The sequence below is a fragment of the Epinephelus lanceolatus genome, chromosome 8 (assembly GCF_041903045.1).
Source record: "Epinephelus lanceolatus isolate andai-2023 chromosome 8, ASM4190304v1, whole genome shotgun sequence".
NCBI lineage: Eukaryota > Metazoa > Chordata > Actinopteri > Perciformes > Serranidae > Epinephelus > Epinephelus lanceolatus.
The window spans coordinates 6,538,817-6,566,415 of NC_135741.1; the positions used below are offsets into that span (position 1 = coordinate 6,538,817).

At 37.2% G+C, this 27,599-nt stretch overlaps 3 protein-coding genes across 5 annotated transcripts in view; 2 read left to right on the forward strand and 1 right to left on the reverse strand.

Annotated features, from left to right (window-relative positions):
• Positions 1-1,663: 1,663 nt before the first annotated feature.
• ctdsp2 (CTD (carboxy-terminal domain, RNA polymerase II, polypeptide A) small phosphatase 2) lies at positions 1,664-11,601 on the forward strand. Of its 2 annotated transcripts, none has more exons than XM_033629698.2 (7): positions 1,664-2,124; positions 4,555-4,718; positions 5,954-6,052; positions 6,410-6,466; positions 7,090-7,182; positions 8,374-8,559; positions 9,805-11,601. In XM_033629698.2, exons 1-7 carry the CDS (start codon positions 2,064-2,066, stop codon positions 9,928-9,930), a joined length of 786 nt encoding a protein of 261 aa, XP_033485589.1. In that variant the 5' UTR covers positions 1,664-2,063; the 3' UTR covers positions 9,931-11,601. The 2 variants fall into 2 exon arrangements, with proteins under 2 accessions (XP_033485589.1, XP_033485588.1); XM_033629697.2 differs by having other exon boundaries at positions 1,678-2,124; positions 5,951-6,052.
• Positions 11,602-14,042: 2,441 nt separating this feature from the next.
• Positions 14,043-22,943, forward strand: tmbim6 (transmembrane BAX inhibitor motif containing 6). Its single transcript, XM_033629908.2, has 10 exons — positions 14,043-14,161; positions 15,192-15,300; positions 15,422-15,530; positions 16,779-16,899; positions 17,039-17,087; positions 17,544-17,641; positions 17,808-17,887; positions 17,985-18,085; positions 18,360-18,435; positions 22,000-22,943. Exons 2-10 carry the CDS (start codon positions 15,245-15,247, stop codon positions 22,021-22,023), a joined length of 714 nt encoding a protein of 237 aa, XP_033485799.1. The 5' UTR covers positions 14,043-14,161; positions 15,192-15,244; the 3' UTR covers positions 22,024-22,943.
• Positions 22,944-25,644: 2,701 nt separating this feature from the next.
• Positions 25,645-27,599, reverse strand: part of nckap5l (NCK-associated protein 5-like) — a 67,793-nt gene continuing 65,838 nt past the window's right edge. For both annotated transcript variants that reach the window (XM_033629040.2, XM_078169779.1), the window contains exon 13: positions 25,645-26,919. In XM_033629040.2, the coding sequence (XP_033484931.1) occupies positions 26,659-26,919 (261 nt within the window). In that variant the 3' untranslated portion in view covers positions 25,645-26,658. The remainder of the gene's footprint in view (positions 26,920-27,599) is intronic.

Below are 27,599 nucleotides of genomic sequence, written 5' to 3' on the forward strand. Positions count from 1 at the left end.
GACGTGCCTAAATATAGCAAGTATCTGCTGTCACTTAACTCCACATCTCAGTTGCTCAATGTGCATTACAGCAAGGGGATGACTGTGATTTACTCTGAGGAGGTGTTGCAGAACCTCCATGCTGTAAATATAAATATCTGGGGTCCCACTGGGTGACCACGTTGCCTAACATGATGTCAAACCCTCTTCTATTTATTTGAACAGGGTAAAACAAATGTGTTTCAGGTCTAGGTACTCAGTAGATCACTACACTCTATATGGTGAAAAATTATTATAAAATACACAGGATTTATCTGCAGCTGAGTTTAAGTTGTTTAAATTAAAAACAGGTAGCTGTTTGTGCATTTGTTGTCTAATTACTGACTGGATTAAGACCTAAATAATGACAAACTCTGAACAGAGTTGATTAAACTTCATACTTGTCTGTATTTTTAAACAATGCAACCAACCTTTTAAAGTTTATAATCAGCAGCAAAATAACTGCATCAGAGCCTGTTGTTGCACAAATGTTCGTGGTTTGCCAAAAGAGAAAAGTCCCCCAGCAGTTTTCAGGCAGAGAACAAGTTAAAGTTTCATTTTATGATTGTGTCAGTAAAGGGAAGCAAGAGTGGAGAGAAAATGAAAGGAGCCTGGGTCATCGGTTTCACTCTGCCCTCTGTTACCCAAAAGGCCTGCCCTGCAAAAAAGTAGTACTGAGGGACAGTTACGTGTAGCTCTGCATGAAGTTACCAACAACACCACTCTGATGCAGGATAGACATATTCAATGTAAACTGAGGTGGTCTATAAGATTATCTATAGGTTGTTACATACATCATGCATATTGTTTGTTTAGTGTTGTTGACTGAATATATACTTTTTAGCATGTTATTTAACAGGCTCGGCTTTGATGTTTGTTTCCTGATAATCAGAGGTTATGATATCGCGTTTTTACACGTTAAAACCGCGAATTGTATGCTTGGAAACTAAAAGGTAACACGTGAAGCGTGGGCTCTTAAACATTTAATGCACCGATAATGTAAAGTGCTTTTGTTTTGAGATAATTGCACTATTGTTGGCTTATAATTAATAATATTTTAGACTCCTCTGATACATTTATTAACGTTGAATAACAGTAAAAAAAAAAGCGGACTACAAACAATAAATACATATATTTGTAGAAAATAAATACAAATAAATAATAAATAAAATAAACGTAATAAACAAATAAATTAATTTGTAATAACGGGTACATACGCTGCCTGCCGTCTTTGTTATGTTAATGCAGTCGCAGAAATTAACATTATTTTTTAAATAATTTACAAACAATGTGATCTCATTTGTACGAGCAGCGCTGGAATGTGTTCGGCGCGGCGCGTGCAGGACGGGGAGGAATGCCTTGGCCACGCCCCTCCTCCTCCCGGGCGTCCAATCAGAGCGCGGGGACGGTTTCAAGGCGCCCGCGGAGTCCCAACCGTAGAAAAACAAAGCCCCGGATAACAACAAAACTCATATTTTACATCTTACCGATCACGGAAATCCGTTTTATCGCACTGAAGCCGGCGGTAGAGGTCGACTCTCGGTGTTTTCCGTCGCTGTTTGAGGCCTTTCGGGCGATGTTGTTTATCTGTAGTAAGGGGGGGCTTGAAACCGCCCTCCCTTGCCCCATTTCCTCGGTTGTTTTCCTTCTCTCGCCTGGATTCTCCATGTTGTTGGTGCAAGAGTGAAGACTTCGCAGCGACGGGTAGAGGGGGGCTGCTCGGCGACATTACCCGTAATAGTAGTGGTAAACCCGAGACGACGGAGCTGACAGAGGCTCAAATAGCCTCCAAAAAAACATATCCAAGTGCCTTGTCCCCTCCCCAGGCGGCGGACCTCCGAGAGAAGAAGAAGAAGAAGCGGCGGGGGAATAAAGAAACCCAGGAACAAGATAAACCCTACTCTCATCGGGGATTGTTACTGAGGCGGATGTGACAAGTTACCTCGGCGAATAATTGAGTCGACTTGCCAATAAAACCCAATGAGGGATGCCCATCAGTGCTCGGGGACAGGATTTGAGGATTTTGAGGGCTCCGTGATTGTCAGATGGAAAGTTCTGTTATCACCCAAGTGCAGAAAGAAGACGTTCAAGTGTCACCGAAAACAGGTGAGATGGGCCTGTGTTAAATGTGTGTGTGTATATGTGCTTTTAAAGCAGTGGTATATCCGCTTCATGTGGTGTGGTTTTATTTGAGTATTTTCTGAATAATGATTGGTGTATTGAGAAAGCCTGTAGTGCCCCCATTTGACAGTTGAGCGCTGCGGACGCGCGGTCAAAGAGGCGCATTGCCCCCTTTCTGTTTCACATTCACCCAAAAATATCTTCATATTTACATCTAATCACAAACACAATGTGACATAGGCATAATGTGCTTAATGCTGTTGCACCCAGAGGCTGTTTTTCCTCACCTGCAGACCACAAAGAGCAACAACTCCTAGAACAAAAATAAAACAACACCCACCAGGAGTGAGATGAGATGATCATGTCGCTTTGCCACAGCTAAAATGCTCCTACACTATTGAATAGAAGGTCAAGTATAAGTTCACAGTCTCCATTACGCACTGGGTTTGCCATCCAGAGCTTAGCCATTGTTGATCCTGTTTTTATCTCTTTTTTTGTGCTGCTTCTTAACATGTGGTGTTGTGATTATGGCTGAGTTCTCATCAGTGCTGGTGGTGCTGCTGGTGATCATGGCAAGCCCCCCCCCCCCCCCCCCAAAAAAAAAAAAACCAAGCTGCCGTGTATTTATGTCGATCAGGTTCCAGCTTGTTTGGCACCATCCCATATCCTACTACTACCAGGTACAGCGCGAGGAGCTCGTCTGTCACCACAGGCAGCACAACAGTACAGTGTAAACCAAGCTGTTTGGTTCATTTATAAACTATGATGTGGTGTTTTGTTCATATTTTAGATAGGGGAGGTGGTGGTCACAGATCAGTGCGCGGCAGTAGCATTAGAAAGACTGCTGCACTGTTCCCACGTTTGCTTGGATTTTACCAGACAGACAAACAGCACAGTTTCTGTATTAAATCATAAAACATATCACAGGCTGGTGGGTGTAAAAGGGGCTCTGGAGTGGCTGCTGATTAACAGGGGGACTGTATAGAAATACCAGGTGCCGCGGTGTTGACAGCGGAATGCACAAACACACCCCTCTGCACACGCCCATTGTAGCGCCGTTTCAAAGATTTCGTTGTTTGCACGCTTTCCTCAGGCTTGAAAGAGGCTTTGCTCATTGATTCTGGCTCACTACATGGCTGCTGATATCGTGCACATTGCATGACTGCAGGTAACGTTTAAATGTGCGGGTTTGGAAAATTATTTATTTTTTTGCTGTGCATGTTTTGTAAGATTGAGTGGGGGTAAAGTAATATATCGCATCCTGTCACCAGTAGATCACTGTAGGATTAATCTGCTGTTCTCTGTCCGTCCTTTTACATGCAGAGGGGATATAATAAATGTGTTATGTCATACATGACCAATACTGCCTTCCTGTGGGAAATCAATAGGCTGGTTTACACTGATTGGCTGTCAGGATTCACATTAATCATGTGGATTATATTGAAGGGATATTATGATATTTTCAGGAAAAGAGAAGTGTGCAGGACTAATGAAAGAGTGGACATCTGAGGAATTACCAAATCAAGCTCCTTTGTCTCTTAAACATGGTGTTGTGTAACATGGTCATTGGTGTGTCTGCATTATGTCTTCAGAGCAGTGAGGGTCAGCATGGAAACTGGATTATTAGTACAAAAAATCTCTTTCTTTTTCTCTCCACTTTTGCTGTTATCAACAGTTCCTCTTTCCAGTAAAGGCTGTGGGTGTTTACTATGATGCCTCTGTATTGATGGGTATAAATTCAGTTTGCAAGTCCTCACATGAAACACACTAGAGGGGACTTGCAGGAATGCTTTTCTCCCTTTCTTTCACCACAAGTCTTGTATGGGGCTGGGACAGTCAGGGTTACGGTGACTGATCAAAGACCTCCACAGAGCACTGAGGTGTGACTGCTTGTCCGACTCACTGCCTGCCTGCCTGTCCGTCTGTTCTGGCTAGCTTCAGGCAGCCCCGTAAGGTCTTGGAGTTTAAAATGGTTGGAATGTTTTCTGTCTGTGTTTTCTGTTGAAGGTAGTGCTGAAAAGTGTGGGTTTTCCCGCCCTCTGTGATTATATAACATGTACCAGCCATTTCCAGCAGCAGCAACAGCAGCAGAGACAGGCGCATTAAAAACAGATTTCATGTGCAGGCTGTGCCATCCCTGTAGACAGATGGATGGTGCCTTTAGGAAAGGGGGAAGCTCTTTTTACACTTTACAAGTAGCTCATGACAAATTATGCTGAATTGAAGTGATTGATTTTGATCAAATTTCCATCTAGTTTCATGTAACAAGATTTGTTTGGTGTGTGTGGGAGGAAAAAACATTAGATTACGTGTATCTGACGTGTGATTCAAGGCCCCACTTAACATTTCCATGTTGACTACCTGCAGTTTTACTTGGTTTGCTCATGAAAGTGTGTCTTTCTCTGTGCTAAACAGGCCAGGTGAGCCGGTCTGCCCTGAAACAGCCTCGGAGTTGTAACATCTTCAAAGCGCTCTTCTGTTGCCTCCAAGCTCAGGATGGCCCCAAACCACCACCACCAACACCACCACCTTCCCAGCAGCCCTTGCTGGAGTCACAGGAAAATGGGACGGTTGTCAAGGTAACACTATTCTTATTCCAGCAATGTTTCACACCACTGAAAACAATTTGAAGACCTCAGTTCAGCTCTGCCTTTATTTTTGTTTATTTAACATTTCACTTCCTTGTCGCACCCACACACACACACACACACTCTGCTCACCATAAAAGAGGAGGTGTTTGAATAGTTTGGCCATCTGTAGGAATAAACTAAACATGCTGTTGTAAAAATGAGCTTATTATTGTCTTCAAGCACTATTTTCTTTACAACTGCGCACTAAAGCCACTATTGCACCTGCTCTGAACATCTTGAAAGCTAACCGCAACTGTCTGCGGATATGGAATCACTTTGATGTTCGTACTTGATCCTCCAAGGGAGATAAGAACGACAGAGCGACTATCAATCCTTTAGGCAGACAGCGAGCAGAGAATGGTGTATTGTGTGCCTGGTAATTGCTGAGGTGGAGAAAAAAATAAAGCCTTGAGCGCCTGCTGCACACGGCTGGCCACGCTGGTGAACGCTGTCAGCCTGATTAGAGTTTCAGTACCATGTAAGGGGCATTTTAATGAGTTGCCATGTTTGTTCACATTGAGGAGTGTCCTCCAGCATCAGGAGCAAACAGGAAGAAGCATCTGTAGGGCCTGGTTATTGTATGGCACTGAAATCAAACCAAATTAAACGTTGGCGCCGGTGGGGTTATGTTGCATCATGTTGTTTAGTTGGGGAAATAATGTTGTTGTTGTTGCCCATGTTTAGTATTTATTCTCAGAGTTTTTGCCTTTCTTACGGATAACGTATTTACGTTATGTAATATATTAATAATTAATTTCAGATTGACTGTGCTCACAGGAAGCCCAAAGTGAAACCGAAATAACAAAGGGGGAAAACTGGATATCTAAAAATGAGATCATGTCAAGCTAATGTGTTCTCCCTGCAGATAATGCCTGCAGAGATGCTTTTGGGAGATATAACCAAAGACATAAATATGCTAATCTTAAATATATGCAACATAGAAGCTGTTACAGGACATAATGAAGCCCACTCCTTCATCCTTCCACACATACATGAAGCTCCAAAACTGAGTCTTATCTAATTTCCCAGAGGTAAAATTAAACAGCAGTGGTCGGATTTTCATATAAATCACTGCACTATCAGGACTAATCATGCTTCTTAGGTATAAACATAACACAAGAGAAATTATACAGGTGTATGTGGGACGGTGCCATTAAACAATCCTTTGTGTGTCTCCTTAGCAGTCTGAACCGAGCCTCCTGCCCGAGGTGGAGGCCCAGGACCAAGGGAAGATATGTGTGGTCATAGACCTGGATGAGACACTGGTGCATAGCTCATTCAAGGTACCAAAGCAAAGAAATCCTTCACTGTAACACCACATAAGCTTATTTTTCTTGAGGTTGATGCCTCATTTTAACAAACATCGAGTAAATGTTACACATAATGGCATCTTGTGACAGCGGTGCATCGGTCTGGTTGTTTATTAATTTCTATCAGAATTTCTTCACTAAAACCATCACGTGCTCGAGGAACATCAAGTGAATTATGTTCTGTTTGTGTAGGCTCTTCGCTGTGATTTATGGCAGCGGTGTGGAGTCTAGTTCTAAGTGTTCACTTGTTATGTAATGCCATGTGAATGTACACAGCGCGGCTCATGTGAATGAGCATGCCAACCATCTCCTTCTGTGTTCTCCCTCCAGCCTATTAGTAATGCGGACTTCATCGTGCCTGTGGAGATAGAGGGGACCACACACCAGGTGAACTACTGTGTGTGAGTGTGTTTGCTGTGGAGGGGAGGGGGCTGTGTTTGTGTATGTATGTTGATGTGTTTGCAGCGGTTGCTGAGCTAAAAAAAGGGATGGGTCTTGTAACTGATCAGCCAGGTTTTTGCTCTGATGGGTGCACGGAGCCCTCTACTGGCCAGCTGTTGAACAGGGAGTCGCAAGTGGATGCATCAGCAGGAAAATGAGTCATTTCAGCCCAGTTCATTTAAAATTTCATTAATAAGTGATGCAGTACATTTAACTGCCGCTGTGAAGATGCTGAAAAAATGCTCAACTAGCACACTGTATTGGACCATTAGCCCAACTTCATTTGCCCAACTTCTCACTATTGGACATGTGGAAATGTAATTAACTCAGAAATGTGATCCCTGGGACCCCATGTGCTGGTAAGCAACCCTCTGTGGGCCTCTGCCTGGTTCAAGTAATCCAGGATAGGCTGGTTAACACTGGCACGGCCTATTCTTGATTACTTGTTTCAGGAACTGGCCATTAGCAGCCAACGGATGGAAACAATAAGTTGATGGTTCAAATGTAAAGACATTTAAATGAGAGTAAAACTGGTGGGACTGTTAACTGACAGTCTGTTTGTTTCACAGGTGTATGTGCTGAAGAGGCCGTATGTGGATGAGTTCCTGCAGAGAATGGGAGAGTTGTTTGAATGTGTGCTGTTTACAGCCAGTCTTGCTAAGGTACTTTTCACATCAGATACTAAAGCAGATCCTAAAATAGATATCTTATTCAGCAAGTTTTTTGTGTGTGTGTGTGTTTGATGTTTGCTGTCCTGTCTGATCTATCAGAGGTTGTTCTGCTTTCTCCTGCCTCTTTAGTTCTGCTTTTACTGTGATAGCAGCTGCGTAACATGCTCTAAGTAGACACCATGCTCATGTTTGAAGCTATGGTTTGTTTCTGTGCTCATCCGTAGCCGCTTGCATCAACTCTTTGTAAGCTCAAACTTAGCCTTGTGATAATGTAAGTGTAGATGTTTAAATACAATAAAATGGGATGCATCACGTACACAAGATAGTTCTAAATATTTAGACATAAAAATAGTGAGTTATTTTAAATTTTGATTAATCTGCTATTTATTTTCTCAATTAAAATGTCAGAAAATTGTGAAAAATGTCTGTGTAATTTTCCAGAGCCCAAGGCAACATCTTCTGATGGTTATTTCATCAGACCAACAGTCTTAGAATTATGTATGACAAAGAGAAGCATCAAAATTTCACATTTAAGATGCATGAAACCAGCAGATACTTGGCTTTAAAAAATGACTAAAGCGATTATTCAATGATCAGAATGTTGCCAGTAATTCTCTGGCAATCGACTATTTGACTAATCATTGCAGATTTAGGTAGCTTGCTAACATGTGATCGTTTGGTTTGAAGATAAAGAGATATCATTGTATGGTCGACATATCTGACCAAGTGACTAAACAGTGCAGCTGAAGTTAGCATAATCGTGTATCTTCCATAATTCTATACTTCATGAATATTGCTAACTCTAAAAAAAACACATATAATTCTCATGTATGCATTCGTTAAACAAAGTTAAGTCCCATAAAACTGTTCTGTTTGGCAGTTCTATTACAGTTTGTGCTGCCACAGTGACTTTCTTAAGTTTTATTGGTGCAACCCGGTTTAGGAATCACGAGTTTGACTACTTGATAGTTACTAAGAACTCAGGGATGACAACACGAATCTATTAGTGGGATTATAAATAGCTGGTGCAACCCAATCCAGACAAGTAGATATTTTGGATGTGTGATGCTGTTTCATAGCTATTTGCTGTTCTATTAAATATCCACCATTGGTAGAAAGTGCTTCATTAGTCCAACCTGCTCTCCCCTCACCCACTCCCCACCTCCCCCTGGCCTCCACCAGTATGCAGACCCAGTGACGGACCTGCTGGATCAGTGTGGTGTATTCCGGACCCGGTTATTCCGGGAATCTTGCGTATTCCACCAGGGCTGCTATGTCAAGGATTTGAGCCGCCTGGGCAGAGATCTCCACAAAACCCTCATCCTGGATAACTCTCCTGCCTCCTACATCTTCCACCCTAATAATGCTGTGAGTTTTGAGCTGATCTTTTCAGCTATTGTGTGCCTCCTTGTGATAAAAAATATTGATATCCATCATTCAAAAGATGTGGCACCTGCTCTTATACCTGTGTCTCATTAAGCTCATGGAGGCCTGGAAAAATTAAATTAGCTGTGTGTGACAATCAGAGCATATTTATTATTCACAGTCTGAACCGGGATTGTATGCACACAGTTTCAACATAGAGGTGGCTGAGCTGGCTGCTACCAGGTAATGGTGCTAACAGTGCCAACAATGCTAAACAACAGTAACAGTGCTGACAAAGCTAAAGGTGTCAACAAAAAGGTTGGGCATTTCCCTTCTGCGACAACGCCATCCTGCTACTGTGGGTCAACACGACATTATCAGCAGCAACCGCTGTATGAGCACAGAGTGGTGAATAGCTAGCCTGTTGGATACACACATGGGACTCACATGCATGCACGGCTGGACCAGCTACCACAACAAAGAACACAGGAGCTCAGATTATGACCTACAGAGAGGGAGCGTGACTTCATTCTCTGCTCAGGACGCCATTACCTTTACATAACAGATAGTGGTTTGCTGCTCTATTAATGCTCTGACTGTCACATACAGCTCCTTTAGGGAACAAAATTTAGTTTTAAAAAATGGCAGGGACACTGTAGGATAAAAATTATGCAAAGGATAACTTGTTTGTACTAAAGCTTAGATCTTATTTCACAAACTTTTTTGACAAGATTTTTTCCAGACCTCAAGCTTGATGAGAAGGTTTGTGGTCCATGTGAGATGAGCTCATAAAAATAATAAATTAGATTAGCTGATTTAGTTCTCAGTGTTCTGAGAGATTACTTTATTGACTTATCGTTTTGTTCGTAATATGGTACAAAATAGTGAAAAGTAATTATTATAATGCCATCAAATGTTTTGTTTTGTCCTACCAACGGTCCAAAAACCCAATGACATAACATTTACTCTCATATATGACAAAGAAAAGCAGCAAATATTTCACGTCAGTAGCTGATGGCATTTTTGCTTGAAAAATGACTAACACAATTTATTGATTATGACAATAGTTGCTGGTTGTTTCAGTTCTAATTTTATTTACAGAAACATACAGATTAAAATGGTTCACCTGATTAAAATGATGTGCTGCTTTGGATTCTTACTGTATTTGCACTTCTGGCAGGTGCAGTTTATATGTGAATATTTGATGTTAAAGCCAGCAGTTTGTGAGTGACAGTTTGTTTCCATCAGGTTCCTGTGGTGTCATGGTTTGATGACGTGGACGACGCTGAGCTGCTCAACCTTCTGCCTGTGTTTGAGGAACTTAGTCAAGCTGATAATGTTTATACCCATTTGGACCAGCTTCGTGGACATTAAGCTCTCTATGGACCTGCTCAGCTTGAAACTTCTTCAACTACAATAGATTCTAGAGTTTTCTAACGTTGTTCTCCTTGCCTCTGCACAAAATCATCTGTTTAGAAAGTTGCATTAGCGTGTTGGGGGGGGGGGGGGGGGGGGGGGGTTTGAGGAAATTCCAAGTCAGGAAAACACAATGTGTTTGCTGAAATCGCAATCTGAGGCCTTTCCTCTTAACCTCAGTGCTGACATTATTGACAACCACTATTTGAAGGAGCGGGAAACAACAACCAAAGCAATCCCATCACAATCACTCCAGTTAGAATATTAAAGTGGTTCATTTGCCAAAGCAGAAGCCTGCCTGCCCTGACTTGACTTTTGGACCTTGTTTTTTTTTTTTTTTTTTTTTTTTTTTTAAATTCGTGTGCCTTTTAAGGAACAACAAAAACTAACATCAGCTCTTTTTTGAAATTTTCCACCAGATTTTATACATTAATTGATTTCTTCTTATAGGTTGTTTTATAAGGAAATCTATTTTTAAACAGTGAACATGGTTTCTCTATGCAACCCAGTTCTGTAATGACATGGACAGTACCTCCTGAGTAGCCAGTCAATAATTGCATTCAGCAGATGTAAACATTACTGTAGCCTTATTTACCTGTAAATGAGCAGCGGAACAAAAGTGCATTTTACTTATTTGTACTATAACATGATTTCTACAAAAACATGCAGATATACATCATTAGTGTTCAGATTGATATTTGATATAAGTTAAGTAAACAGGGTGAAATCTTGTCTTTGATGGTCCGTTGAAAGCAGACACACTGGAATACGTTGGCACATAGGATGACCGTAAATGCCACAGTTTTCAGTCAATGTTTAATAATAATTCATTTGTTACTATGTGTTTTCTTTTATAAATATATGACAAACAACTTGCACTTGTTTTATATTGACAGTGCTGAAAGTAAAAACTGTGCCTTTGAAATTCGGACAGAGAATGGTGTTCTGCCTGAAAAGAGATTTGTAGGCCTACACACTCTGATGTGTCATGCTGAGCGTGAGAAAACACTGTCAAGAGCAAGTGTAATGCCATGTGGCTGTGGTACTTGCAGTGCAACACTTGAAAATATCAAATTTGATTTTTTTAGCATGTGTGAGTGTTTTTCTATATTTATTGGCCAAAAATCTGTATTGTCCAGTAGTTCTTACTGCATAACATTTTGTATTGTAATCCACTTGCCTACTTTGAGGCTGGCCTTGTGTTAAACTGTTTTATCTGTGCCTAATTAACACATACTTTCCTGTCAAAGTTCATAGATAATTCAACAACTTGATCAGTTCAATGAAATACACAAACAGATGTAAATCCAAGATTCAGTCATGCAAGAAAACATTTTCTTTTTCCATTTTTAATTCAGTACAAGAGATATTTTGTGGGGTTATGTTTCCTGGGTAATATGGTTTTTCTATGATGTTTAATGTCTGATGCAATTATTGCCTGCATGTTAACTAGTAAAATATGACAATGAAATTGTACCAGTTGTGATGACCAAAAGTATTTGTATTGACAGTCACAATTTGTCTTTGTTTATTAGAATAAATCACTGATTTTGTCTACCTGATCTGACCAAAACTCAAAGTGACAAGGTGCTACCAGTTTTTATTTTAAAATAAAAATTGGTTATGTTACTTCGTCTTTGTGTGTGTTTTTCTGTGACACTAAGGACCCATTTCTTCATTAGTCTGAAAGTATAGAATAACTTTTGCTGCTGTCCTTTTATACAACAATTAAGTATGTATATATATATATATATATATATATATATAAATTATTTTTGGTTTTAAAGATGTACAATCAAGTTTTACTTGCATCTCTGGGTTACTACTTTTTGGTAAAAAGTTTTTTTTATTTAGGAGCTTTTTTTAATCTATTGCTGTACTATATGCTCACATGAGCATAATCACATTTTTGCCACTTAAAACACATTTGATATAATTTTACATTTTTACCACGTACAGTAATGTAATTAAACAATTTTCATTTACTCAAGTACTGTAGTTTAAAACAACTCTGAAGTACTTAGGTTGAGGACTTCTATTTAATGTAACTTCATAATTCCTCAAAGAGAATTATCATACCTTTTTTACTCCACTGATTTTATCGGACAGTTTTTAGATTGCAATTTCTGTTGCATTGTTACAGGGTCAACTATCCAACAGTTTTAAAATAGTAGTATTACTTTTTCTATCATAATTGAATATTGCTTATCTAATATTTACTTGTACTTTTAATGTATTTGGTTACTAAAACTTTTGTGCTAAATTAAAATTTTGAATAGACTATATTTACATTGTGGTATTGCTAATTGTTTTCAAGAGAGTTATATGAATACAGAAACTTAAATTAAACTTAAATTAAATTAAACTTATTACCAACGTTATAAATCTAAACATAGTAATCTAGATAGGTTTATGTGAAAGTGTTGTTTTATAATGAAAATATTTAAAATATGTTGCATGCAGTTGTGCCATAAGTGGTAATCAGTGGTGGGAGAAGTTTTCAAATCCTTTTTTATGTAAAAATACTAATACCACACTGCAAAATACTACATTACAAGTATAAGTCCTGTATCCAAATTTTAGAAAATTAAAAGCATGTCAGTATGAAAGGCAGAATGTATCTAAAGTCTGACAGTAACAGTACTCATTTTGCAGTAAAATGTTTCCTTTCAGTGTTTTACTATTATATATGATGCTTTCGGTTTAATATTATAACTTCAGATGTTTAAGGTTGTGCTTACTTGTGGGTAATTTAATCTACAGCAATGCATTATATTCTATAAAATCATCATATGTTTGTAGTGTGGCTGTCCTGTGAGAATCATGTAGCTCTAAAAAGTCAACTTTTCTTGGTGTCAGAAAAACAGCCCTGTTTTCAACTTTGTGATGATGCATTTTAGAGCTGGTCCACAAGGGTTTGAAATAGTTTCTTTTGTCTATGAAGAAGAATCATCTTCTCAACACATAAAGGAGCATTTCATCTTTCAGTTTATCACAAACATTTAAACTCAAAATCAATGAATTTGGACATTTCCACTGAACAGCAAGGCTATGAAAAATTCTAGTCTGTGCAGTAACTACAATTTTCAAACAAATGTAGTGGAGTAAAAAGTAAAATATTTGCCTCTTAAGTGTAGTTTAGTAAGGTAGATCCAGGCTGTAAATGTACATAAGAACTGACATATTCAAGTAAAGTACAAGTACATTGAATTTGTACTCAAGTAGCCTACAGACAGAAGTCCACCTGAGTAGTTGTAGCCTACTTAATATACACGCTCCCTCTGGTCAAAATGATTCATATCAAGCTTCACACTCATTTACACTCCTGCCTATTTACATTTGCTTTGCATGTAGTTTGATTAGAAATAAGATATAGTGGAGGCAACCCTTTGTTTCACGGTTATACCAAAACTTTAAACGTTAAGTTAAGAGGGCAGCCTACTTCTTCCACCACTGAATGTGTATTAAAAGATACTAATTCATCATACATTTTGGTGTTTCTTAACCAACAGTTTAAATATAGACTAAATTTAAGTTGTGTAATATTATAATTTTACAGTCTATGGTAAAATGTCCCCCTTTCATTAAAGTATTCAAAACACGTTGCATGCAGTTGCACCACAAGTCCTAGTGATTCATCAAGATCCCAACTGATTACACTCCTACGAACACAGCTCCGGCATTTAGTTTGATTAGAAACATGTTATAAAAGATGAAGCTGGTCTTTGTTTCATAGCGTTTAATAAACGGAAGGTTGAAACTTTAACTGTCCAGGTTGGGAAAGACAGGAGAAAATTGCTGGTGGCAGTTCGGAATGGTGCAGCTAAATTTATGAGTCGGCCATTTTAGGTGTACCGGGCACATTACTCTGTGACACACCCGGCCGGAAGTAGCCTTTAATATATATTTCAGTGTTTCTTGATTAAAGTCTATCTGTAAAGAATAACAACAATGTTGGTTCAATGTTCAGGAATTATAAAACAGATACTTTGTTTATTCATGTCTATTAGCGACGTGGAAAAACATCGTACTTTACCTAAAGTGAATGAGGACTACAATTTTCTGGGCGTTTCCATGGTGACATAATGTGTGCTGACTGACACGTACTGTTTGTGTTGTAAAAAAAAAAAAAAAAAGTATAGCAGGAAGAAGAAAGGCTGCCAAACAGTTAGCTCGTAGCAGAGGAGAGGTAAGAGCTATCAGATGTTAGCATATTGTACTATGCCCTCGGTGTTTCGCTTTAATGGCAGCTGTAACATTACTATCGTTTTCTTCTGAGGAATGACCGAAGCGTCGAACTGTGTTAACGGTTTAGCTAAACGTTAGCTTAGTTTAGCCAAGCTGCTCATTAACGTTATTTAACGCATAGCTAGCTAGCAACGTTAGCTGATAATATGATAGTCTCATGCGTCAAACAGTTTGGGGCTGTTGCTCGACTGCTCTGCCATGTTTCATACAACATTTCTTTTCATAAATTAAACGCGTTGCTTTTGATTTTTGTTGCTAGCTAACAAAATACCGTTATTAACACGAATTGGCACCTTGTTAGCTTGCTAAACACTTCAACGGCTGTCAGTTAACGTTAGCGTTAACCTGTTGTGCATTTTAATGTAGCAAACCGTCATCTAATTTAACTACGCACTTCTAATCTGCGACATGCGTGTGTATCATGAGTGTTGGAAGCTGTGTACAGATTATACTTCTAAATAAAAGTAACGATACATATTACCAAAATATACCCAAGTGTACTTTCTTCATTCAGAATTGGACTATTTAAGTTGAGTAAAAGTACAGAAATAAAAGCAATTAGATAAAAAGTAATCATCATGTTGAATGGTCCCTGTCAGTGTTTTATTTTTAGAGTACTGGATCATTGCTATTTTTGGGTAGTTTAATCTACCATATTTAGTAAGTAATCATGAACTTTGTTTGCAAAATCTTAATATTATAAGCAGCTATATCTGTTTAAATAAATGCAGTGGAGTCAAAAGGACAGTAGTTCCCTTTGAAATGTATATCAGAAATATAAAGCTATTTATAATGCAAATGCAAATGCTCATATAAAGAACCTCAAAGTTGTATTTGAGTACAAGTAGCCAGTTGCTTTCTACAGCTGATTATTAACAACTGTCTGTGCCTGTGTTACCTTTAAATAAAACAGTTAATGGTTCTAAAACTCTTGGTGGGGCTAAAGTGTAATCATGTGCGTTTCTGTTCAGAGGAGACCTCGTCCGTTCAAGAATCTATTCAGATCTTGATCCCTGGTTACATCATGAACGTGTTTGACCGCAACATCAACTTTGACTCCCTCTTCAAGTTCTCCCAAATGTACGTAAGCATGCAGTAGATTTGAATCTGTCATGTGTTTATCTACAATTGCTCAAGTGTCCAACGCCCTGCCTTGTTTATTGTAAATGGCTTTTTTTTGTTGTTGTTGTCGTCGTTGTAGATCTCATTCTACCCAGGTGCACTTGAAGAATGTGTACTCCAGCCTGGCAGTTTGTATGTTTGTGGCTGCTGCTGGCTCCTACGTCCATGTCGTCACACGCCTCTTTCAGGTAATTTTGACAAGATGCAGCCTGCTCACCTGTTCAGGTCAGGATATTAATGCAAATTGTGCCCTTGAGGAGAGTACAGACAAGAATAATTCATCGTACCATATCTAACTGAATTTGTGCTACAGGTTTTAGTTGCTTGGTGCTTGAAGCAATTTACTGTGCAGATACATATGTCACAGTTTTCAGAATAGCAAAATGATGCTATATTTAATTTTCAAGTCTCGTGTTTGTTCTGCAAAGATGGTAAACTGCTTGTATCCTAATGCATCTCTTTTAATGATTCATTTAGTTAGTAGATGTTTTAAACAATGCCCACAACAAGTAAATAAATGGCATTTGCTGAGAAATATCGTGGCTCCTCTTCCCCAAAAATTCGTGTTTAATTTTAGGAAGGTGTATTTTTTTTTAAATATTTTTTTAGCAGGGGTGTTTTTCTTATTTTAGGTAAGATCCACCTCCACTATAAGACTCTGTTAGAAACCCTGAAGTCTATGTCTTTTGTGAAGTTAACAGTGAGCATTGCCACCACTCAGCCACTGAGCACATTCTTTGTTGTTTATTCAACTCTATTCATGTTTCATGTGACAACAGTGTATGTGCCCGCAGAAGGAAGTATGACTGAGCTAAACAGACTGCATGTGTAGGATATTCTGCAGCCTCATACTTGAGCCCATCTTTGTTACCAACATTTCCTTGTTGTTATTTTGGGATTTACAGTTTTGGAAGATACTGAATGAATTATGAATAATAGACTGATGGTGACATTCATTTTTTTTTCAACAACATGGATACAGCCAAAAAGAGTTATCATATTGGGAAAAGAAAAGTTTAGAAGTGACATAAAAGCAACAAACCAAACATAACACCAGAGCTGCTCTAATTTGGTCCGTTGTCTGATACACTGGTGCCAGCTATAGGAACATTTATAGTGCATTCTCTTGTCTATCAGGAGCACTGCAGGCACATTTAAGATGATACCAAGAACTACAAGTCAGGGTAGAGGCCTTTAATTTGAATCAGAATCACCATAAGATGTGAAGATAAGACAGAACTTTATTTGTCTGATGGGCCTTTTTCTGTCTTATCTTAGCATCTAACAGTGATTTTGTTGGTTCAACTATATTCACCCTCCAGTCATGAAGAATTTTACACTGCACTTTTTTTCAAAGAAGAGGAGAAACCTTGAATGCGCCCTTTCATAGTCACAATTTTTCCTGCCCCATCTTAACCTAGTGCCCTTGTTCTCAGGGTGGGTTGCTGTCTGTGCTTGGCTCCCTGGGGATGATGTTTTGGCTTGCCATGACGCCACACAACTCGGAGACAGAGAAGAAGAGACTGGCTATCCTGGCAGGGTTTGCCTTCCTCACAGGTAAGGTGATCATTTTGTGGGCATGTCACAGGCAAAATTGTCACTTTGCATGTGAACAGAGCAGTCCTTGTTCATTTGCAGTCATGCAAGTGTACATGTGGTCTAAAAGCAGTGTTTGCCTTCCTCTCTTTCTCTCCAGGTGTTGGCCTTGGCCCCACACTGGACTTTGTCATCGCTGTTAATCCGAGGTATGTGAAAGGTTACTCAGTGTTTAACCCCTTCACACAAGCAGCTGACAGTTAGCTGGCTAAAAGTTAAACATTATAAAACTGAGAAGAACATTATGAGATGGTACCCACGTGGCTGTTGGTCTGCACGTTTTACTGAAAGTGTATATTTACTGAAAACTTGTAGGACACTGCCAACAATCCTGACGGACTACACCTCTGATTTTATGTTCATACGCTCACCATTCCCCTGGATCCCTCTATATTTGCACCACATTTGTCCTCACTATATTTAATATTTTCTATTTGCGCATTGTCTACTTTGTATATATGTTTTTGTTGTTCATGTTTTGCATTTTTATATATGTTGTGTTTTTATAAAAAGCACATTACTGAAGAGGGCAACAAAGCCTGGAAATATGTTGAATATATGACAAAAAAAGCTTGAATCTTGAACCTCTGTTTGTTTCTCCTCAGCATCATCGTGACGGCTTTCATGGGAACCTCTGTGATTTTCATTTGCTTCACTCTCAGCGCCCTCTATGCCAAACGCAGGAGCTACCTGTTCCTTGGAGGTAAAGGCAGTTAATTAATGTTGTGACCCATTACACTGTGAACTTCTCTTCTCAACCATTTACAACAATACTTTAAATTACAGCAATTTTCTGGCCATTATGCAGAATTTCTCTCGGCGTAGTTAACCCATACATGTCATTTCCCTTCACTCGTTATTCTTCTAAGGTACACTGATGTCTGGCCTCTCCCTCCTGTTCTTGATGTCTGTGATGAACATGTTCTTTGGATCTGTGATGCTGTTTAAGGTAGCTGAACCGAGTGGCACCAATCCTCACTACACATTTGATCAGCTCTGTGTCACAATGTTTCTGTGTAATACATGGTTTTCATTGTTTCCTGCAGGCACACATGTACCTCGGACTGCTCATCATGTGCGGCTTCGTGCTGTTTGACACTCAGCTCATCATTGAGAAAGCAGAGAACGGAGACAAGGACTACATCTGGTGAGGACTTGTGTTCCCTTATCTGTTGGCTCACACCTTCTCATAACCAAATAACATGCAAATACATCACCCTATAATGAGGTGTATGACTTTGCATTTGTTTCAAAAATAAGAAGAGTATGCACCAAGTTGCTGCATGAGCTGAGCCCTTAGATGATGAGCGGATATCTTTTTACAACAGGATGGGCTTTATTTTATAGATACTGAATAATGTATGGTGATGTTTTGTAGTTTTTGCTTTTGTTTTGACAAAAGTTTACTTTGTTTTTTGAAGGCACTGTGTGGACTTGTTCCTTGATTTCATCACCATCTTCAGGAAACTGATGGTCATCCTCGCCATGAACGATAAGGTACAGAGTGTTCTGCCTAATTCTTCTCTTCCAAAAGTTAAAAGATAAGTCTGTATTGTGTGTTTTTCTTAGTGTCAACAAATCCCGTGAAAAGACCAGAAGCAACAATGAAGTGATCCTACTAACAAGTATTGTTTTATTGCTCTGTGCCATAGAGCTCTATTGTTGTTCAGAAAGTATTAAAAGCACATCAGTGAGACACACTGCTGCTCTGGATGACACTTTCCTTCATTATGGAGAACATGGATATTGTAGTTTATATTGAGTTGATCCGACATACACCATCCTAGTGCTGGAGACACTCAGGAATACACCAAATCTACAACAAAAATATTTCTATTTTTTTCTATGTCACATAAGTACTTCAATTAACTTACAGATCTAAGTAGTTCTTCCATCACTGGTTACACTATTTAGTATATGGACTACCAACCTATAGGTCCAAACATAGCAATAATCTACGTATAGACTAAACTGTTTTGTCAGGACTCATCACCAGGCCATGACAGATATGAGTAACACACCATTTCAGTGATAAACAAAAGACATTTATTCAACAGATGTGACTCAGTTAAATGTGAAAGTGAACAAGGTGTGGAGTCTGAGTATCAGTGGAATCAGTGTGGATGTGAGTCAGTGTTGTGAAATGCACAAAAAGAACCAGAAGACGTCTGAGTTAACACTGCTGTCCTCACACCTATAGACTCACTTAACTGTAGCTGATGTAGAGGCAAAGATGCTCCTTTTCTTTTTCTTTTTCTCTATTTTTTTCTGTTTCTCTCTTTCATGTGTTGACGTGTGTGCAGTATGTCCGTGTTGATTGCGCAGTATGCTAGTTACATGTGGTGGGTTCTAGCGTTTACTAAAAGGAAATGGAATGAATCTATTTCTATGATCTGCTGTTACCGGGTCATCAGCTGGACATCTTTCTTTCGCATCTTTATACATCTGTAAATAATAAGTTAGATTGCAACCTGTTCTTCCCTTGGCAGTAAAAATGATTAATACTGGTAAAAAGTTAAATACAAAACCTATGAATTATGAATTGACATCATCTAGAGTCTAAATGAAACTCTAAACACTCTAAATGAAACTCCATATTTGTGACAGGTTTTTAAAGATGTACATTTTAGTAGGAAGCATCAGGCTTTGGGCTGAGAGCCTCAGACAGTAAATCAGAAAGTATTGAGAGACGGTCTATAATCCATTGTTGGTTTTGCTGTTTTCATGGGATTTGTTGATAATAACAAAATATAGGATATTTCCAGCCTCAACCTCTAATGCTGCTACAAGAAAGACAGGAAATAAATTACACTGTTACATAAGTTGATGCTCTTTTTATTGCATTTTACTTTTTTTAACAGTACTGAGAATAAATGCTGTTTTGAAACTGTTTGCTCACAGAGATCACAAAACAACATATTTTCTCATCCAGCTCTCGAAGAATCAAACCATGCAGATATTTTTGGTTTTATGTGCTGAGGTTTTGAGATATCTGAAACTTGGGACCACCGCAGCACAGTGGTGGTGAGGGAATTTATTTAGTTTGTGGTGCACAAAATAATTAGAAATCAAATGACACTTAGATAACTCAGTGGCAACATATGTTTCTATAAACCCTGCTCTGGTTTCTAATCAACAGATACCTGTTAACTTTTTTGATTGGAAATACCTTTTTTTTTACCAGAGAAATAGTTCATATTGAAAGAAGTTTACTTTAGTTGATTTTTAACTTCTTTGTGCAAAAAAACAGAAATTTAATTCACCATGATTGTATTTCATGATGTGAGCACATTTACTTGAGGTATTTGCACTGTATTTAACTATATCCATTTTATGCTACTTTATTTTTCTACTCCTCTGCACTATAGAGGGAAATATCACACTTTTGACTCCACTACATTTATTTGACAGATTTAGTTACCACTAACTTTTTTAGATTTTCATTACAAAGACATATAATAATATTCTAAAATACAGTGCATTGGTAAAGAGTGAACCAGTGGTTCCCAAACGTTTTTGATCTTTCATAGACAATTTCAACAATTAGTTGAAAGTTTAATTGGAAGATTAATTAATAGTGAATCTTTAGTTGTTCCTAAAAATATTACATTTAGGGTATTATTAGTAAAGTAAAAGTATTTTTGCTGCAGAAAATCCTCCCTGTGAGTTTCTTATTACTGATGCATTATTGTATATGTAGCAAGTAAATGTAGTTGGTAAAAATGGAGCTAATTTTACCTTTGTTACACATTGTTGTGTACTTTAATCCAGTGTTTCTCAAATGGGGGCATGTGTACCCCTAGGGGTACTTTGGAGTACTGCAGGGCGTACATGAGATTTTTTAAAAATGTTAATTTAAAAAATATGTCATGCATAATTCCTAAAATAATTATACTCCTAAATTGTAAGTTACAACTTATAAATAAGATGCTGTTGAGACAAAGGTGGTGAAACATTGGTTTGCCATGAATTAAGTGATTTTAGTGATTTTAAACATATCAAAATCAACATTTCAGTATTTTTCAGTTACAAGTTTGCTGTTAAGTAAATCAGACACTGACACTGCAGTGTGTTGCAGTGGTCCGTAGGTATTTCAAAGGGGTACCATATTGAAAAAAGTTGGAGAGACACTTGTTTAATCAATGGAACATATTTTATATTTATTAAAGACAGTTTTGATGTGTTAAGCTTGATTATCTCCATTTTATGATCCACTACAGCTCCACTATACCTCAGAGGGAAATACTGGACTTTTCACTCCACTGCATTTATTAGACCGCTTTAGTCACCAGTTACCTTTTAGATTGATTTAGCCTCTAACACAAAAATGAGTGTGTAGTTGAGGCCTCCTGTCATGTTTCAGATGTCTGAGTTTTTATCAGTTTAACTAAAACTACATGTCTCCTCTAAACATGTCAGATGTTTTCATTTAAGTGATTGTTTTTAGTCCTAAGAGGTAAATGTATCCAAAATTCCACAAAAAAGCAAGAAAAGTAAAGTACTATAAATATATATGTTTATACATCTCTGAAGGAGAACTTTTTTCTTGTTTCCTCTCCCTTAATCCTCTCATGACCCTCAGATGTGTCATGTGACCCTCTGAATGGGGCCTGACTGTATATAAAGCAAATAAGATAGCTCCACATACAACAGTGAAATGCTGCTTATACATTGATGCATCAGCACTACTGTTTTAATAATAATATATAATAATGATTTATCAGTCAGAACATGTACTTTAACCTTTGATACTTTAAGGTCATTTTGTTAACAATACCTTAGTACTTGTACTTGAGTTAGATTTTGAATGCAGTGCTCTTACTTAAAATGGGATATTTTTACAGTATGAAGTTTGTCCTTTTACTGAAGTAAAGACTGATTGTATTTGAGTGATGACACAGCTTTTCAAACTATCAGCACATTCTGTGAAACCACATTTATCTGCATGGCTCGATACAGACTTTAGTAAAGTGAGAAAATGTTTGTTTTTATTTTATCATAACCTTTATATCTAAGAGTGATGTTGTTACATGTTATAACTGATTATTTTGCCTCTTTCAGGACAAGAAGAAGGAGAAGAAGTAAAGAAACTTTGGAATAACAATCTGTCAGAAGAGGCACAATTTGCAATGCAGTTGGTGCTTTTCACATTCTGTCTTCATTTATTGAATTAACTCCTATGTGGTCTTATATTATTGAAATTTCTTTGATTTATTTTTTTCAAACTTACAACAAGGGTTGAATGTAAGTTTATGGTAAACTAATGCTAGTCCCTGTCATGGCTGTGAATGAAGAATTAGACTAATGCTGCAGTGAACATGCTTGGCCTGTAGAGGGGAGCGTTGCCCTATGAAGGCTCCCAGAAGCTGAGCAGCACTTACTGAAGATTCTTGTTATCTAGTGCCATAAATTAATGACATGATAGGCTCCTTTTTAGTGGGTCATGTGAGCTTCTGAGGCTGAGCATTGTTTTATTTTAAGTTCTGTAATTTCAGTTGTTGATTTGCTTATTTATAGTTTTCCTCTGTTCTGTTTAGTGGAGTGTCACAAGACGTGGTGTCCCATGATTTTGACAACAGATTTTACCCTTTGAGAAATTGCCCTGTAATTGTTTTTGTTCCCACAAATTTTTGTTTTGTGATCAACATTTTGAGTAAGAATGGTGAAGCCTGCACTGACACAAACCCTGAAAGCCTGTCAGAGTCATGATGAGCTACTCATTCAGACGGACTTTTTGGATTTTGAACATTGGCAGGTGGAGGAGGGAGAGCTGGTGCCATCTGTCCATATTTTCATCTTGGATAGCAGGCAAGTCGTTCAGACCTCCCCCACTGTAAATTTCTCTAAATATCTGTTGTCTAGAAATTAGTTTGCCAAATGTGATGTTAACCTTTACGATTTTTTGAAAGTGTATACTGTGAAGAATTTATTTTATGGATGTAAAATTGAAACTAATAATTTGATACATTTGCTCAAATAAATGTGTTGAACGTATTGAAACAAAATGATCTTTGTCTGTTTTCACTCACATGCTCTCTGTGTATTTTACTGATGTGGAGGAAATATTCTAATCATTCCAGTAATAGTAATACTCAATTACAAGTATTAGTTATGCATTTAAAATATTCAGACCTTCAAACTGAGGAATCAGTTAGTCGATTGTCTAAAAAATAATCTGCAAATGTTTTGATCATTGGGTTGTTGTTTGTTTATCAGTCATTTTTTAAACAAAAAAAAACCCAAAACAAATATTTGCTGGTTTTAGCTTCTCAAATATAGATGATGTAGAATAGCTGCCACTCCACCTGGCTCAGTCTTGACAAGGTGCTGAAAACATTAATAAGTCCAGATTGGTAGAAAAAGAGCATGATTAGACTCAGATTGGTTACTGTCCATTGCTGCCTCATGTTCGCTCTGATGAAGGTCGAATGTGATTGTGAGTGCAGATTTAAAAATTTATTTCAACTTTGCTGCCTGCGAAATATTTTGAGTCTGTAAGTGACCCAGATACAGTAATTCCTTTAGCATGCTCCTGCAGCATTTACAATAAGGACGGCTCAGATAAGATATGTTAATATGGGTAGAAAATAACAAAAGTAACATCCAAAGTTTTGACTATAATATTGTCAACCTAATTTTCCATGTGTCTTTTGGGTTTACTAGGTATACACAACATCTACTGTGTGTCCATAATGAATGAGCGATTCCTCCTCTGTTGCTCTTTCTCAGGTTTCTTCTTATGTTTTCCTGAGATACTATACTATGACTGTTTTCATAAAATATTTTATGACCTACTATACTATGACTTTTTTGATGACATGTTTTATGACATACTATATTATGACTTTTTATGAAATATTTTGACATACTATACTATGACTTTTTTATGGAAAATTTTGTGACATACTATACTATGGCTTGTTTGATGAAATATTTTATGACCTACTATACTATGACTTCTTGATGGAAAAATTAATGACATACTATACTATGACTTTTTTGATTAAATATTTTATGATATACTGTACTATGACTTTTTTTATGGAAAATTACATGATATACTATGACTTTTTTGATGAAATGTTTTATGACATACTATACTATAACTTTTTGTATGGAAAATTTTGATGACATACTACACTATGACTTTGTTATGGAAAATTTTATCATTTACAAAATTATGACTTTTTATTGAATATTTTATGACATACTATACTATGACTTTGTATGGACATTTTGATGACATACCATAAAAAAGTCATAGTATAGTAGGTCATAAAATATTTCATCAAAAAAGTCACAGTATAGTAGGTCATAAAATATTTCATCAAAAAAGTCATAGTATAGTATGTCATCAAAATTTCCATAAAAAGTCATAGTATAGTATGTCATCAAAATTTCCATAAAAAGTCATAATATAGTATGTCATAAAATATTTAATCAAAAAAGTCATAGTATAGTATGTCATAAAATTATCCATAAAAAAGGCATACTATAGTATGTCATCAAAACTCCCATAAAAACGTCATAGTATAGTATAGTATGTCAAAATTTCTTCCACAAAAAAGTCATAGTATAGTAGGTCATAAAATATTTCATCAAAACATTCATAGTATAGTATGTCATCAAAATTTCCCTAAAAATTCATAATATAGTATGTCATAAAATATCTCACCAAAGAAGTCATAGTATAGTTTGTCATAAAATTTTCCATAAAAGAAGTCATCTTATAGTATGTCATAAAATTTTCCATTAAAAAAGTCATAGTATAGTATGTCATTAATATTTCATCAAAAAGGTCATAGTATAGTATGTCATAAAATTTTCCATAAAAATAGTCATAGTAAAGTATGTCATAAAATATTTCATCAAAAAAGTCATAGCATAGTATGTCATAAAATATTTAATCAAAAAGTCATAGTATAGTATGTCATAAAATTTTCCATACAAAAAGTCATAGTATAGTATGTCGTAAAATATTTCATCAAAAAAGTCATAGTATAGTATGTCACAAAATATTTAATCAAAAAAGTCATAGTATAGTATGTCATAAAATTTTCCATACAAAAAGTCATAGTATAGTATGTCGTAAAATATTTCATCAAAAAAGTCATAGTATAGTATGTCATAAAATTTTCCATAGAAAAAGTCATAGCATAGTATGTCATAAATTTTTTGATAAAAGTCTTAGTATAGTATGTCATAAAATTTTCCATACAAAAAGTCATAGTATAGTATGTCGTAAAATATTTCATCAAAAAAGTCATAGTATAGTATGTCGTAAAATTTTCCATAGAAAGTCATAGCATAGTATGTCATAAAATATTTAATCAAAAAGTCATAGTATAGTATGTCATAAAATTTTCCATACAAAAAGTCATAGTATAGTATGTCGTAAAATATTTCATCAAAAGTCATAGTATAGTATGTCACAAAATATTTAATCAAAAAAGTCTTAGTATAGTATGTCATAAAATTTTCCATACAAAAAGTCATCGTATAGTATGTCATAAAATATTTCATCAAAAAAGTCATAGTATAGTGTGTCATAAAATATTTTATCAAAAAGTCATAGAATCCTATATACTTTCATGGAATATTTTATGACATACTGTACTATGACTATTTATGAAATATATACTATACTATGAGTTTTTATGTAACTGATACCAATGGGCAAAATAACTACTGGACACAAAGAAGTAAATCAAAACATTTTAATTAGAAAGTTGAAAAACGGCAGTAGGTACATAGGACCTCTATTGGCTAGGGAACGAACAGCAACGAAGATGTTGAAATACAAGATATGAACGTAATCTACTAAGCGAGGAGACTGCAATTTTCACAGAAAGATTACACAAAGAAAAAAGATGACTGCAAATGATGTACATTTAAAATAAATAAATAATAGAAATACATATTCATTGAATAGTGTAGCCATTTCTCTTATCTATGTTATTATTGCTGGTATATATTACCTTTAAATGTCTTATGATTTAAAACAGACGTATTCTGACAACCTTCCTCGGTCGCAAAACAATATCAACATGATCAATAAAATTGTTTATACATTTAAAATCGTGATGCATGAGTTTAGCAGTAAAGAATCACAGACATGAACATTCTTTTTTTTTTAGGGAGCTCCATGTTTTTTTTCTTCAACACATTATGTGGTGAAATGATATCCAGAACAGAATGGATGTATTAATACAGTACGTCAGCGATTGAACTGATCAGCTCTTCTTTGATGTACATAACGTGTCCGTCTACAGGATGATTAAAACAAAAGACAAGTTGCTGAACAACTACCAGGAGTGACAACTTTTGTGCTAATCATTAGCTTAGCCATGCGTTTTGTAGTCCTGTATACACATGAATTAAAGAGTGTCCACAGTCCAGTCTGATTGTGAAAAAAGTGAACAACCTATATTATTTGGGGTGGCTTTTGGCTTCATGTTTATTTGTAATCCTGAGGAGAAGTCTATCGATCCATCTTTCCAGTTGCAAGAGAGAAAACAGCTGATGAGAAAAGCATCGTCACCACAATATTCTTGCGGACATCAACAGGGCACGGTTTCTTTTCCTCAAAGGTGGCGGCGGGTCAGCAGCATCACAGTTCTACCAGCAACCAGGAGACATGTTCAGAGTCAGAGCGGTGCTGGGTCTTATTGTCTGTGGACTAGATGAGCTCCTGTCTGTCCTCCCCCGTCCTTGGCTGGATCATCCTTGGCTGCCGCAGGACGACAGACTGTCGTACAGAGAATCGCTGAGGGACTCAGGGGTCTCCAGGACCTGAGGGCGGCTTGGGGAGAGGGCTTCCTCTGGCCGCTCCCTGAGCAGCTCCAGTCCAGCCTCCCGGCTCATCTCAGGGACGCTGGGAGTGCGAGTCTTCCCCCTGCGGCTCATCCCAGACTGAGCAGGGACGGGCAAGCTGCCTGGGTCGACCACCCGGCTGGAGGAGGGGCCGCCAGCCTTCATGCTCTGAAAGGATGCAGAATGGTGTGAGAAACAATTTAAGGTCATGTGTTTGATCTTATGTAATGCCTTCAGGTGCAAAAGAAAAAAACGAAAGTGGGTTACATAAATCATCCAACTGTGAATCTTTAATATTCAGCTGATTAATAATTTGTAAAGGGAGAATGTGGTTCTGTGTTTTTACATTATGTAAGATGTGAGTGCAGATTTAAAAATGTATTTCAAGTTTGCTGCCTGCGAAGTATTTTGAGTCTGTAAGTGACCCAGATAAATTCCTTTAGCATGCTCCTGCAGCAGTTTTACAATAAGGACAGCTCAGATAAGACACATTAATGTAGGAAGAAAAAAACCCATTAATAATAAGCAAAGTTTTGACTATAATATTGTCACGCTGATTTTCCATATGCCTTTTAGGTTTCCTAGGTAGACACAACATCTACTGTGTGTCTGTTCATCCTGGATGAGTGATTCCTCCTCTGTTGCTCTTTATGATGTTTCTTCTATTGTTTCCCCATTTGAGGGTTTTTATCAGGGTTACTTATAGTTATTAGTTATGTAACATAACTATGACTTTTTATGAAAAAATCTACAACATACTATACTATTACTTTTTGATGAAATATTTTATGACATACTATACTATTACTTTTTTATGGAAATATTTACAACATACTATACTATGACTT

Excerpts from the sequence above, each read along its gene's own strand:
- ctdsp2 (XM_033629697.2), top strand. The coding sequence starts at position 2,064 with ATGGAAAGTTCTGTTATCACCCAAGTGCAGAAAGAAGACGTTCAAGTG. Across the intron at positions 4,719-5,950 it reads AAAATGGGACGGTTGTCAAG|CAGTCTGAACCGAGCCTCCT; the intron begins GTAACACTATTC and ends GTGTCTCCTTAG. Across the intron at positions 6,467-7,089 it reads TAGAGGGGACCACACACCAG|GTGTATGTGCTGAAGAGGCC; the intron begins GTGAACTACTGT and ends TTTGTTTCACAG.
- tmbim6 (XM_033629908.2), top strand. The coding sequence starts at position 15,245 with ATGAACGTGTTTGACCGCAACATCAACTTTGACTCCCTCTTCAAGTTC. Across the intron at positions 15,531-16,778 it reads TCGTCACACGCCTCTTTCAG|GGTGGGTTGCTGTCTGTGCT; the intron begins GTAATTTTGACA and ends CCTTGTTCTCAG. Across the intron at positions 17,642-17,807 it reads GAGCTACCTGTTCCTTGGAG|GTACACTGATGTCTGGCCTC; the intron begins GTAAAGGCAGTT and ends TATTCTTCTAAG.